This window comes from Callionymus lyra, chromosome 5 (assembly GCF_982586985.1).
Source record: "Callionymus lyra chromosome 5, fCalLyr1.hap1.1, whole genome shotgun sequence".
In the NCBI taxonomy this organism is placed as follows: Eukaryota; Metazoa; Chordata; class Actinopteri; order Syngnathiformes; family Callionymidae; genus Callionymus; species Callionymus lyra.
This window is the reverse complement of record NC_141822.1, coordinates 5,145,583-5,159,912: the sequence shown is the minus strand read 5'-3', so window position 1 is coordinate 5,159,912 and position 14,330 is coordinate 5,145,583. Positions and strand designations below refer to the sequence as shown.

General features: G+C 38.2%; 1 protein-coding gene across 3 annotated transcripts in view; it reads right to left on the bottom strand.

Annotated features, from left to right (window-relative positions):
* Positions 1-14,330, bottom strand: part of LOC148079103 (uncharacterized) — a 68,186-nt gene that overhangs the window by 43,161 nt on the left and 10,695 nt on the right. For all 3 annotated transcript variants that reach the window (XM_087790569.1, XM_087790571.1, XM_087790570.1), the window contains exon 2: positions 4,739-8,350. In XM_087790569.1, the coding sequence (XP_087646695.1) occupies positions 4,739-7,674 (2,936 nt within the window). In that variant the 5' untranslated portion in view covers positions 7,675-8,350. The remainder of the gene's footprint in view (positions 1-4,738; positions 8,351-14,330) is intronic.

Genomic DNA, 14,330 nt, shown 5'->3' with positions numbered 1-14,330 from the left:
TTGTTCTTTTAGTTTAATAGTTCACAATAATTTGTATATTTAAGGTTGAATTTGTGTGTTTTTAAAAAAAAATAATTTCAAACCCATTGTTTACATTTAATGATGTTAATTTTGTCGTACATAGTTTAAATGTATTATTTTCAGACAACGGACAATTCATTCATGAATATTTATTTTTGATTGATGGAATGATTGACAGCTTTGTTTCCTCGATTGAGTGAAATTGAGGGAGACCTGTGGTGTGTCCCAAATCGCGCACTTCTGCACTTACACTTTTTCAGTGCAAAAACTCTTCCTAATGAGCGAAGTGTGCGAAAATGTATTGACAAGTAAATTGAGTGTGGATCGATGGACACTTTCCACCCTTAACGTCCTCCATCTTAGTGACGTAGATGAAGCTAAACTGTAGCTAAACTGAAGCTAAACTGAAGCTAAACTGAAGCTAAACTGAAGCGAAACTGAAACCAAACTGAAGCTAAACTGAAGCGAAACTCAAACCAAACTGAAGCTAAACTGAAGCGAAACTCAAACCAAACTGAAGCTAAACTGAAGCGAAACTGAAGCGAAACTGAAGCGAAACTGAAGCTACGTAACTGATGTTGCGTCTTCGGAGCAGATAACGACGTAAATGTCTCGAGAAAACACTCATTTTACCACAAAACAACAGTAGTAACACAATGAAACACAACTAAGTAACTTGTTTCTATTGGTGAAAAGTTCTGTCAAGTGTCAGTGATAGTGTTTCAACGACTGGTTACAATCAGTGTTAAAAAGTAGTAGAAGAAGAAGTTGTCGAGTCATTTCCTGTAAGTGTGTAGCAGCAGAGTTTGAATTGAGACAGTACTACACTGTAAGTGTGTAGCAGCAGAGTTTGATTTGAGACAGTACTACACTGTAAGTGTGTAGCAGCAGAGTTTGATTTGAGACAGTACTACACTGTAAGTGTGTAGCAGCAGAGTTTGAATTGAGACAGTACTACACTGTAAGTGTGTAGCAGCAGAGTTTGATTTGAGACAGTACTACACTGTAAGTGTGTAGCAACAGAGTTTGATTTGAGACAGTACTACACTGTAAGTGTGTAGCAGCAGAGTTTGATTTGAGACAGCACTACACTGTAAGTGTGTAGCAGCAGAGTTTGATTTGAGACAGTACTACACTGTAAGTGTGTAGCAGCAGAGTTTGATTTGAGACAGTACTACACTTTAATGTGTAGCAGCAGAGTTTGATTTGAGACAGTACTACACTGTAAGTGTGTAGCAGCAGAGTTTGATTTGAGACAGTACTACAGTGTTAGTGCACTGCCCTACAGTGTACTGTAAAGTAGTGCACTCAGAGAAGTATGTGATTTGGAGAGGTTCTTCAACACCAACCGAAGCTGGTCATCTGCCCGATCTAAGCGACCACCTCCTCAAATCCCTGGTGTTGTGTTGCGTCGTATGTTCTACGTTGTGCGTCGAACGAGACCCGTTCAGGTCGTCTTCGGTCTTCCTCTGATTTCGTTGGTACCCACAGGCTCTCAGACTCTCTTCCCTGAATCCCTTCCCCGATCATTGTTTAATGAATGAGAACAAGTCTCCGACTGTTACATAAAACCATGAGTCACTCCAGGCATAAGATAACGCTCGTGAGGTAAGAAGTCTGTTTGCATTAGACCCCGGGCCTGTCGCCCCAAAATCTAATAAACGCACATGAAATATTTGTGGCTTCTTCGACGGGAGCGTCTGCGGTCGTGTGCGTCTGTCGTGTTTCGCGAGCGACGCACACTCAAGTCACTCACGGATCGACATGTGTAGCTTCGCTTCATCCTGGAGTTTGTAATATTCGGCTATTTTCGGTGAATCTGAGGAGAATCTCTAAGCAGCTTAGAGCAGATTAATTAAAGGCTTGATGAGAATATAAGGTTTTGCTCTTAACTGGCCACAGACGTGACCAATCACTGGTTCTCGTCTCAGTTCCATGTTTTACACGCAGCCAATGAGCAGCAGATAAAAATAAAAGACGACAACAGAGATCATTTCTTGACGAGTGTTTGGAGCTGCATGATGTTTACGAATGATGCTCCTGCTTTATTCATGTTATCATTGGAATGATACGTTTGTAGCTTCAGAAATATGTTTTCTTTAAATAGTTTTTATGCTCAGATTGGTTCAGTTTTAGGAAATATGTCAGTTACTGGATTCTTTATATGTAGTGAGTGTCGATGAGCGTTCATGATACAGTTGTGTAGAGAAGATACTGTATCATGATACAGTTGTATAGTGAATACACTGTATCATGATAAAGTTGTGTAGTGAAGATACTGTATCATGATACAGTTGTGTAGTGAAGACACTGTATCATGATACAGCTGTGTAGAGAAGATACTGTATCATGATACAGTTGTGTAGTGAAGACACTGCATCATGATACAGTTGTATAGTGAAGACACTGTATCATGATAAAGTTGTGTAGTGAAGACACTGTATCATGATAAAGTTGTGTAGTGAAGATACTGTATCATGATAAAGTTGTGTAGAGAAGATACTGTATCATGATACAGTTGTGTAGAGAAGATACTGTATCATGATACAGTTGTATAGTGAAGACACTGTATCATGATAAAGTTGTGTAGTGAAGATACTGTATCATGATACAGTTGTGTAGTGAAGACACTGTATCATGATACAGTTGTGTAGTGAAGATATTGTATCGTTATACAGTTGTGTAATGAAGAAACTGTATCATGATACAGTTGTGTAGTGATGATAATGTATCATTATACAGTTGTGCAGTGAAGACACTGTATCATGATACAGTTGTGTAGTGAAGACAATGTATCATTATACGGTTGTGTATTGAAGACACTGTATCATGATACATTGGTGTAGAGAAGATACTGTATCATGTTACAGCTGTGTAGAGAAGATACTGTATCATGATACAGTTGTGTAGTGAAGACACTGCATCATGATACAGTTGTGTAGAGAAGATGCTGTATCATGATACAGTTGTGTAGTGATGATAATGTATCATTATACAGTTGTGCAGTGAAGACAATGTATCATGATACAGTTGTGTAGTGAAGACAATGTATCATTATACGGTTGTGTAGTGAAGACACTGTATCATGATACAGTTGTGTAGTGAAGACAATGTATCATGATACAGTTGTGTAGTGAAGAAACTGTATCATGATTCAGCGTATTTGAAAAAGACCACTAGATGTCGCTCCAAGCCATAAAAAAAACTCAGGTTTCATTGAATTAGTGGTGAGGAGACAAAGATTAAAAAGAGAGTGATATTTAGAAATGAATGTCTTCACTACACAAGTGTATCATAATACAGTGTCTTCACTACAAAACTGTACCATGAAGCCTCAACACATTGACTAACATTATCTGGTGCAATGTAAAGAAATTTAATTTAAATCAAAACCATATTAACGATCATTTTGTTTTTGTAAATAGTCTATTTGTATATTAAAAACTCAAATGAAAAGATATAAGATATAAAAAAATAATAATAAAAAAAAGAACGCGACACATTTTAAAGGTCTTGCAACTTCCTTGGAATGAGACGAAGAAAATGAGCCTATTCTCGCGTTTATAGCACGAACAATAAGGTCTTAGTGGACAATCATTTTTGGCCTCGTTTCAAAAAGATTAAAAAAATTCATCTTATTAGGGAACAGGGCATTTCATGGCGGTTACCCAAGGTATCTGTGAAGTAACCCTGTTAATGAACCAAGCTGACTCAAGTGTCCTTTATTGATAAAGATAGCTATGGATGACCTTCAGCCAGAGATGAAAACGTACTTGAAAAAAAGATTGTTTTGAACCAAATTACTTATTCTTATATAAAATATTTCTATTGTTGGAGACTCAAAGTTACTGTAGGATATTATTTTACTATAACCCTTGTGTTGTCTTAGGATCAAGGTGACCCGAAGGCCTGTAAACAAATGTGTTTGTGGTATCCCTTGTGTTGTCTCTGGGTCAAGATCAACAACCTCATCCTGGATTCCATAAATACACATGCAGTGGTGGAGGTTGTTCACCTTGAGCCAGAGATAACGCAAGGGATACCACAAACACATTTGTTTACGGGCCTTCGGATCACCTTGAACCAGAGACAACACAAGGGTTCATTTTCCCTTCAAACCTCTGTCGATACCATTTAATTAAGTGTTCACAGCTCCTGCCTTCTTGGGTAACATCATAATATCATGTTCTTTTTTCTGTTTTTTTTTTTTTAGAATAAGAACAGAAAACAAAATGAACAAACTTGAAGTGTTTATTTCAAAACAAACAAGAGGAAACGAGCTACAATACTTGCAACAACAACAAAGAAACAGGGTATTTTTTTTGAAGGACAGCCTTTGATATTTCATGATCCTCCACTTAAGTAAGGACTAAATCGTGCACGAGGAAGCTTGTGTGGGTGGCATGCATCAAGACAACATCAAGAGCCTAATGTTGTATTCAGCACAGGATGTGATACTCATTTTTTCCTTAAGAACGCCGTATAATTACCCTTGCTCAGGCTTATTAGATCAGGTCACCCGAGGGTTAATTAAATGCCAGGGAAACAAGCGCAAAGAAACGTCTTAAGAGCACCTGTTGCCACATCGTCACTCTCCATACATTGAGAATTAAAAGAGGATCATGTTGAGTAAACACTTGACAACACGATGTCGTCGACGCAGGGATTATGTTGTCGTCACTACGGAGTATAACAGTAAAATGAAATATTGTCTCACCCATCTCTCTCAGCTTCCTTCTTCTCAAGGTCTTGAATGACGTCCAGGAGGACCTTAATGGTATTCTGGCTGGTCTCCAGGACTCCCTCCAAGCTCTGGAGTTGGGTCTGCAGGCTGCGGATGTCACGTAAAGGTCCGTTGGGACTCAAGAGTCTTTCAGCCACTCTCGCTGGATCTAGTTTGCACCTCGCCCCGGACATCAGTCCTCCCAAGATTTCCTGGACCTGCTTCAGGGTGTCGGCCTGTGCGGCCGTCAGAGGCCCGGCTGTAGGCCTGCCGCCGCAACCCTTGGTGCCAGAGCAACCTTGCTGGTTTGAAGGAAGAGCATGTTGGCTGTTGGGGGTTGTGGGCCTTGAGGTCGCTCCTGAGCAAAGCATTTTGTGGAGCATCCCCAGCTGAGCCTGGGCTGAGCTTAGACAGCTGGATTTAAAACAGGCTTTTAAAGGTGAGGATGAAGAGGGTTGCTTCTCTACCTTCATCCCGGAAACCGGCGGGGTTTGCGCTCTGTGCTTCAGAGAGTTGGCTCTCTCGCAGCGCTTGGGGGAGTCTGTACATTTTAGATGTTCCCCATTCTCTTTCTTATTGTCCTCTTCTTTTTTTACCGGATTACTTTCTGCCCTGAGCTTAGGTGTTTGAATTGCAGGACCTGGAGGATCGGTTTCTTTTTTGCGTGGTGTGTACGGTGGTGGGGGAGGTGGGGGAGGTGGGAGCCGCATACCCCTCTTATCCTGAGCGCTGTAGGGGACCTGAGAAGGGGGTGTGTATGGAGGTGCCGCACGAAACGTGGACGAATATAGTGGTACTGCTTTAGTAGGTGTTATGCAACGACTTGGAAGAGTTGAGGTGCCGGTTTTTACAAGAGGGGTTGGGGAAGTGCAAGATTTTAGTCTGGGGACAGGGGAGGAGTAGGGGGTTATGCCTGTACTGGCGACAGAGGTATTTTGCAGAGCCCGGCATGGTATGTTGCAATGAGACACCGTTTGTATTAGAGCCGCATAGGATGGTTTGGTCGTGTTGTTGGTAAGGCCTTGCGGACCAGATGCATGTGTGGTGGTGTAGTATGAGATAGATGTGCAAGACATTGCCGTTTGTGTTACAAATGTGCACGGGGTTTGCTTTGTTGCCGACGTTGAAATCGTTGCATTTTGCTGTGGGATGTCTGCTGAATTTGGAGCCGCTATGGCGTCAAGGGGCACCTCATTTGGGGTCGCAGTTGAAGCAGTAGCAGGACAGACCGCAGGCGAGGTTGATATGATAGATTTAGTACAGGTTGTTTCAACGAGAGTCGGACTTGGTTGTGCATCCAAGGAAGGACTAGAGCAGGCTACAATTGCAGCAGTGTTTGATGAGGGAGAAACTACCGTATAGTAGGGAATGGGGTGGTTTACAGAAGAGGCAGAAGTACAAAGGGCAATTGGCGGTGCTTGAGAAACAATGGGGTTAACGCAAACTGCCTGGGATTCTGGAGAACTGGATGACTTTGAGTCATTTTCAGGAGTTTGTGTGGGTTGATTTGTTAACGTTGAAGTAGCACAATAAGGCACAGTATTTTTTTCTGTGACAGGTGTTTCATTTGACACAGATTGGGTTGAAGTTCTCTCTGGAAGATCTACGTTTGATTCAGTTGATACAGGTAAAGAGGGTACGTCACAGGGGGCGTCACCTTCTGTGAGGGATGGCTCTAAAGTAGAATGACTAGAGGAATTATTTTCTGAAATTGTGACTGACTGTTCGAGATTTGGAAGCAGAACCGAATCCAAGGCTTCACATTGGGTTGAGGGTTTGGATTTGATGTCGCCAAAAACTGGAGAATGCTGAGGGGTTTCAGTTTGACATTGTGTGGTGCAATACTTGGAGCTTACGGGTGGGCAAACACTTTCAGTCTGGACTTGTGTGGTGCAAACCTTGGTGTTTGTCAGGGGTGGCGATGAGCAAGGTCTTTCCGTCTGAGTGGGTGTTGTACAATAATGAATCTCCTTTCCAGGATCACTAGTTGTTCTATTAAGTCTCTTTCTCCGCCTGACAACCGATGGAGTGACACTTCCTGAGCGCTTGGTGCCCTCTTGACACAATGAGGAACATTGACATGGCTCAGTAATCTGAGAGACCGATGGAGGACAACTGTGCCTCGAGTTTTTAATAACGGCAACAGTTGACTTGTTTTCAGTCCTGGAAGCCTTGGACCTCCGTTCAACTACAGGTTTATCCACATTCCCTGGTGGACCGTTCAGATGTTTGGACCAAGGTAACAACGCATGGTTGTGCATAAAGAACTCGTCTTGAGAGTCATGTTCGTCGTCCCCGTCCATCCCAACAGAATCCCCAAAGCTGTGGCTCCGATTGTGATTTGACGAGATTGAGTGAGGCTTCCTCAAGCATGGAGATGTCTGGATCGCCGTACTGGTGCTGGTGCTGGGCTTGCGTGTCATCGGCAGAGTCAGAGAGTTAGTCTGCGGCGGCATCCAGCATCGACGGGTAGGACCTGGCGTCAACGGATGTGGTGGCGCTCTGGCCAGAAACGCAGCCACCACCTCGATGGTACTTGCCATATCCCCTCGCACGGCACCGACCACCGAGGTCTGCCCTGGAAGGCTGCAGTCAGTGTGCAGCCCCCCTCGATCGCACCACGGTTTAACGGACCGACTGTTCTGTTTGCGGACAGGATGCGGACTATCACAGTCTGTGGCGGGCTTCTGATGGCTGTTGTTGTTCTCTCCAGTGCCACTGTTGCCACTGCTGCTGCTGCCATCCTCCAGGTCTTTGAAGTGGACCTTGTGGGTGCGGTTGCGACGCCGTTTCAGTCGGCTCTCGATGTCCGGGGAGTCTCGATTGAGAAGCACTGAACGAACAGTTATTGTCCCCGGCATCTTGTCGGCCAATGTGCTCTTGCCATTGGTTTGGCCGGTGAGCAGGTGGTTCGGCTCTTTGCTCACCATTTCCAAAAGCTTTGCAGGAAGTGCAGGTCAGAGAAAAAAAGCCTCTTTCTAGCGCTGCATCAACACGTGTGCAATCCCCCCATTCGTTAAATAGTCACAGCACAAAAAGTATGTTCACATGTACGTCGACTCAGTTCCATGTCGTTGAATCAGGTACATGTTATCCTCGATGTACAGAGTCAAAGTCTTGCTCCGTGAATGTTCTCGCGAGTACTTCAGTTGCCATGTTCACGGGCCGACTGGGATTAAAAGGCAATATCATTTATAAAATCTTATAGGTTTTACATTTGTACAAAAATAAATATATGCAGGTGCATATTTCAAAAACGCTAATATCGTCCAAACGTTGTAGATTTTTTCCACATTTTTACATATTTTTACGTTCCAGGTGGATTAACTCTGGTGGGCGCTGAAGGGCTCAAGAGGAAAATAGCAGGAACCGAGGAACATCTCGTCCATCTTGTTCTGTACCCATCACACTGGCTGGTCTACTCGTCCACCGGCAGAGTCTTCAGGGTCCGTGAAGGACTGGATTGACGGTTTATTGAACGGACCAGTATCGTTCCCCATGTCATCATCCTCTGCTTCACTTCCCTCGGAAGCACTTTTTTATCTTCCCTCGCTCAGCTCTTCTGCCACTGAGTCATTCTTTCTTGGCTGAAGACAGCATGTGCTCCTGAAAGAGACCACAATGTGAGAAAAAAGGTTAAAATATGGCACGAAAAACACTGTCATGGTTTATGTTCTATTGCACATTTCTTACATTAGTACTTATATAAGAATATATGAAACACATAATGTTCACATGACACATATAATTGGTCGCAGGACAATGAAAAAGTCTGAATAAAATACAGACAATAGTGAGTGTTGTCTTTGCTTTGCACTTACAAAAACATCTTGTTTTTGATTATCTGAAAATTGTTTGATCATATGTAAAAGAAATGTTTTGATTATAGTTGAAAATTGTTTGATTTTAGTTGAAAATTGTTTGATTTTAGTTTAAAATGGTTTTATTACAGTTGAAATATTTTGAATTAAGTTTAACATTTTTTGATTATAGTTGAAATTTGTTTGATTATTGTTGAAAATTGTTGAATTATAGTTAAACATTGTTTGATTATAGTTGACAATTGTTTGATTATAGTTGAAAATTGTTTGATTTTAGTTTAAATTTGTTTGATTATAGTTAAAATGGTTGGATTATAGTTTAAAATTGTTTGATTATAGTTTAAAATTGTTTGATTATAGTTGAAAATTGTTTGATTTTAGTTGAAAATTGTTTGATTATAGTTGAAAATTGTTTGATTTTATTTGAAAATTGTTTGATTATAGTTGACAATTGTTTGATTACAGTTGAAAATAGTTTTATTGAGTTGAAATATTTTTAATAAAGTTGGAAATTGTTGGATTATAGTTAAAAATGGTTTGATTTAGTTGAAAATTGTTTGATTTAGTTGAAAATTGTTTGATTTTAGTTGAAATTTGTTTGATTATAGTTAATAATTGTTTGATTATAGTTGAAAATTGTTTGATTATAGTTAAAAATAGTTTTATTGAGTTGAAATATTTTTAATAAAGTTGGAAATTGTTGGATTTTAGTTGAAATTTGTTTGATTATAGTTGAAAATTGTTGGATTATAGTTAAAAATTGTTTGATTATAGTTGAAAATTGTTTGATTATAGTTGGAAATTGTTTGATTATAGTTAAGATAGTTGGATTATAGTTTACATTTTTTTGATTATAGTTGAAAATTGTTTGATTATAGTTGAACATTTTTATTATAGTTGAAAATTGTTAGATTTCACTTAAGAATTGTTTTATTTCACTTGGAATTGGTTGAAAACAGTTTAAAATGTGATCAAAATATGAAACATTCGTGTTCAGAACTAAACGATTGTGTAAAAACCTACAAATATACTGTAAAATGACACAAAGGACAAGATAAGATTTGACAAACGTTGTGCAAACATCATGAGTTCAACACAATTGTTATCAACTGGGTCACATCCAGACTGTGAAGACAACAGTTGTCCACTGGTGTCACACAATACTATCCACGTCCTCGCACACGAACCAACGCTCGGACTGTGATCATCTTCCTCAAATACTTGTCGCACAGATTTCAACTCCCTCCGTGTTCAACAGTCCGCGGCCCTGTTATCAGCCTTTGACGATCCGCCGTAGTGACAACCGTTCTGATGCATCCGGTCACAGCGTGACATTCTGTCTACATCGCAGTCGTCACGCGGCCTCGCGTCACTTTTTGACAGGCCGGCTCTTCCACGTCCCGCCCCGGTGGCGGCCGGAGGTACTGCAGCCCGGTGGCCCTGCTCTCCTGGTGTGGACGGACGGGGGGACATTAGCGACCGGAGCTCCCAGGTTATTTAGGGAAAGAGAGGCCCCCGGGGGGGCTGCCAGCTTTATTTACTCCTCTGCAGCGACGAAGACGAGGGTCCTCGTAACATGCATTAGTTAAATCTAAACAAGATGATTCTGTGGAATTAATGTCGCAGCAAACACAGGCTGGAGGCGCAACATGGAGCACACACTCGTTTAAATATCAACCCTCATCAGACTTCACTTTGGTGTGTATGTCCTGGTAAACACACACACACACACACATGTGTGTGTTTCTGTGTCGCGTACGTTTGACCTTGACTTGGATTTTAAGAAAGAATATCATCATAATATTGACATGTTTAAACTTTGATTTTATTTCATTCGAATGTTGTTACTTTTAGAATCCTTGATTTTGATGATTTATATACTGAAATGTTGGAATTTTGAAACAATTTTGGGTTTTTTACACATAGAGTATAATATTTTAATACCAATTATTGAAACATACATTTTCTAGCTTCAATATTTGCGAATTCGTACTGATTTCAATTCAATATATAAATGTTGGTGTAATAGAGTCGCCAGACAAAACCAACAGATCACCGATCGACTTGATCGTACTTTCAGCCAATTTATGGCGACACTATTAGACCAAATTTTGTATAAAGAATTTCAAAAAGCTACTAATAAAATACACTTAGTTTTTAATTATTTAACTAAGAATATCAAAACTATATACACAAAATGAATGACATTTTAACAAACAAATTGTTGATTCAAATGCAAAATTTCAACATTGAATTAAATGACAAAATTATATTAAATACAACCTTATAAATACAAACTATTGAAATCAATTATTAAAAAAAAAAAACATTTTTAAGTAAAAATCAATTGCAAGAAATAGACAAATACAACTTTTCAACATACAAATTATACAATTAAACTACAAACATTAAACAAATACAACCATTTAACTGGGTCAAGGTGACCCAGTTTGATTATAGTTGAAAATAATTTGATTATAGTTGAAAATTGTTTGCTTTTAATTTAAAAAAAAATTGATTTCACTTGAAAATTGTTTGATTTTACTTTAAATTGGTTGATAACAGTTTAGAATCTGATTAAAACTATATATTCGTTTTCAGAAACTGTAAGATTGTGTAAAATCTAACAAATATACTGTAAAATGACACAAAGGACAAGATAAGATTTGACAAACGTTGTGCAAATGTTAACCTATAAATGATTATTATTATTAAACAATCAATAGAGTTTTACCTTACCTTACCTTACCTTACCTTACCTATTGAATTAAATTACAGGAATTAAACAAATACAACCCTTTACCTAAGAATTATTGAATTAAATTGTAAAAAAAATAAACAAATACAACCTTTTAAAATACAAATTATTGAATTAAATTACAAGAATTAACAAATACAACCCTTTAACCTAAGAATTATTGAATTAAATTGTAAAAAATAAACAAATACAACTATTTAAAATACAAATTACTGAATTAAATTACAATAATTCAACAAATAAAACCCTTATAATTCAAATCATTGATTTAAATTACAAAATATTAAACAAAAACAACCATTGAACACACAAATTATTGAATTAAATTACAAGAATTAACAAATACAACCCTTTAACCTAAGAATTTTTGAATTAAATTGTAAAAAAATAAACAAATACAACTATTTAAAATACAAATTACTGAATTAAATTACAAGAATTCAAAAAATAAAACCCTTATAATTCAAATCATTGATTTAAATTACAAAATATTAAACAAAAACAACCATTGAACATACAAATTATTGAATTAAATTACAAGAATTAACAAATACAACCCTTTAACCTAAGAATTATTGAATTAAATTGTAAAAAATAAACAAATACAACTATTTTAAATACAAATTACTGAATTAAATTACAAGAATTCAACAAATACAACCCTTATAATTCAAATCATTGATTTAAATTACAAAATATTAAACAAAAACAACCATTGAACATACAAATTATTGAATTAAATTACAAGAATTAACAAATACAACCCTTTCACCTAAGAATTATTGAATTAAATTGTAAAAAATTATTTAAAAATTAATTATAAAAATTAATTTAAAAAAAATAAACAAATACAACCTTTTAAAATACAAATGACTGAATTAAATTACAAGAATTCAACAAATACAACCATTATAATTCAAATCATTGATTTTTTAACAAAAAAAACCCTTGAACATGCAAATGATTGAATTAAATGACAAAATTTTAACAAAAACAACCTTATAAATACAAACTATTGAATTAAATAACTATAAAAAACAACCTTTTAATAAACAAATAATTGAAGTCCATTTTATTAAAAAAAAAACAAGTAAATTCAATGTACATTAAAAAACACCATCCCAGTAAAATAATGACTTCAACATTTGAAACGTTTATCTATCCAACATTAAAGATCTTCTTCATCTTTCATCTTCCACCGTCTTCACTCCTCAATCTCTCCAGGATCCTTGCGAAGATCTCCAGCGTCAACCTTCGCTCTGACTGATCTTCTCTGAGCTTCATCCACCATCCAGAGCTATTACACTCTTTCATTCCACGCCGTGTTGTCGCTTCCATCGTTGGATCTTCCCTCCATTCTATTCCTCCCTTTTTTTTTTCCCGGTTATGTGTATCAATCCTCTCCTCCCTCCCAGTGACTCCTTCCTCCCTCTCGGTCGGGCAAACTACCCCCGGATCAGAATTTACGCTGACAATTTAATGAATCCGGACCTTCTTAATGCGGCGCGAGCTGCTGCCGTCGCCCGGGCCGCCCTCTTGCATATGTGACATTTTCACGTGGAGCTTTATTGGCAGAGCGGAGATAAATCACGGGGCGGCGGGAGGTGTGCGGCAGCATAATGTCAGCCGGGGTCGTAACTCTTTGTGCTTATTATTAAAGCTTTAGCGCCTGATGTTTACTCTGCGAAGAGTTGCTTCTTTTTTTACTTTATCGTAGTTTTTGTCTTCGACGTAACCATCAGAGTCTGTGTCTGCCTTCAATATTTATTGTTGTTTCATGCTGCTTTTCATGTGTTTTCATAACCTATGATACCATACAAACGTGTTTGTGGTATCCCTTGTGTCATCTCAGGGTCAAGGTGGCCCAAAGGCCCTGAAACAAATGTGTTTGTGGTATCCCTTGTGTTATCTCAGGGTCAAGGAGACTCAAAGGCCTAAAAAACAAATGTCAGCGTCATTTTTGTGTTGCAATTAAACGTATGGCCTCTAGATGGCAGCAGTCATTCTTGTTACTACACTATCACAACACCAGAGTCAAGCACTCTACAATACTACACATATATCCTTGTTACTACACTATCACAACACCAGAGTCAAGTACTGGACAATACTACACATATATCCTTGTTACTACACTATCACAACACCAGAGTCATGTACTGGACAATACTACACATATATCCTTGTTACTACACTATCACAACACCAGAGTCAAGTACTGGATAATACTACACATATATACTTATTACTACACTATCACAACACCAGAGTTAAGTACTGGACAATACTACACATATATCCTTGTTACTACACTATCACAACACCAGAGTCAAGTACTCTACAATACTACACATATATCCTTGTTACTACACTATCACAACACCAGAGTCAAGTACAGGACAATACTACACATATATCCTTGTTACTACACTATCACAACACCAGAGTCATGTACTGGACAATACTACACATATATCCTTGTTACTACACTATCACAACACCAGAGTCAAGTACTGGATAATACTACAAATATATACTTATTACTACACTATCACAACACCAGAGTTAAGTACTGGACAATACTACACATATATCCTTGTTACTACACTATCACAACACCAGAGTCAAGTACTCTACAATACTACACATATATCCTTGTTTCTACACTATCACAACACCAGAGTTAAGTACTGGACAATACTACACATATATCATTGTTACTATACTACCACAACAACAGAGTCAAGTACTGGACAATACTACACATACAGTATATACTTGTTACTACACTATCACAACACCAGAGTCAAGTACTCTACAATACTACACATATATACTTGTTACTACACTATCACAACACCAGAGTCATGTACTGGACAATACTACAAATATATCCTTGTTACTACACTATCACAACACCAGAGTTAAGTACTGGACAATACTACACATATATCCTTGTTACTACACTATCACAACACCAGAGTCAAGTACTGGACAATACTACACA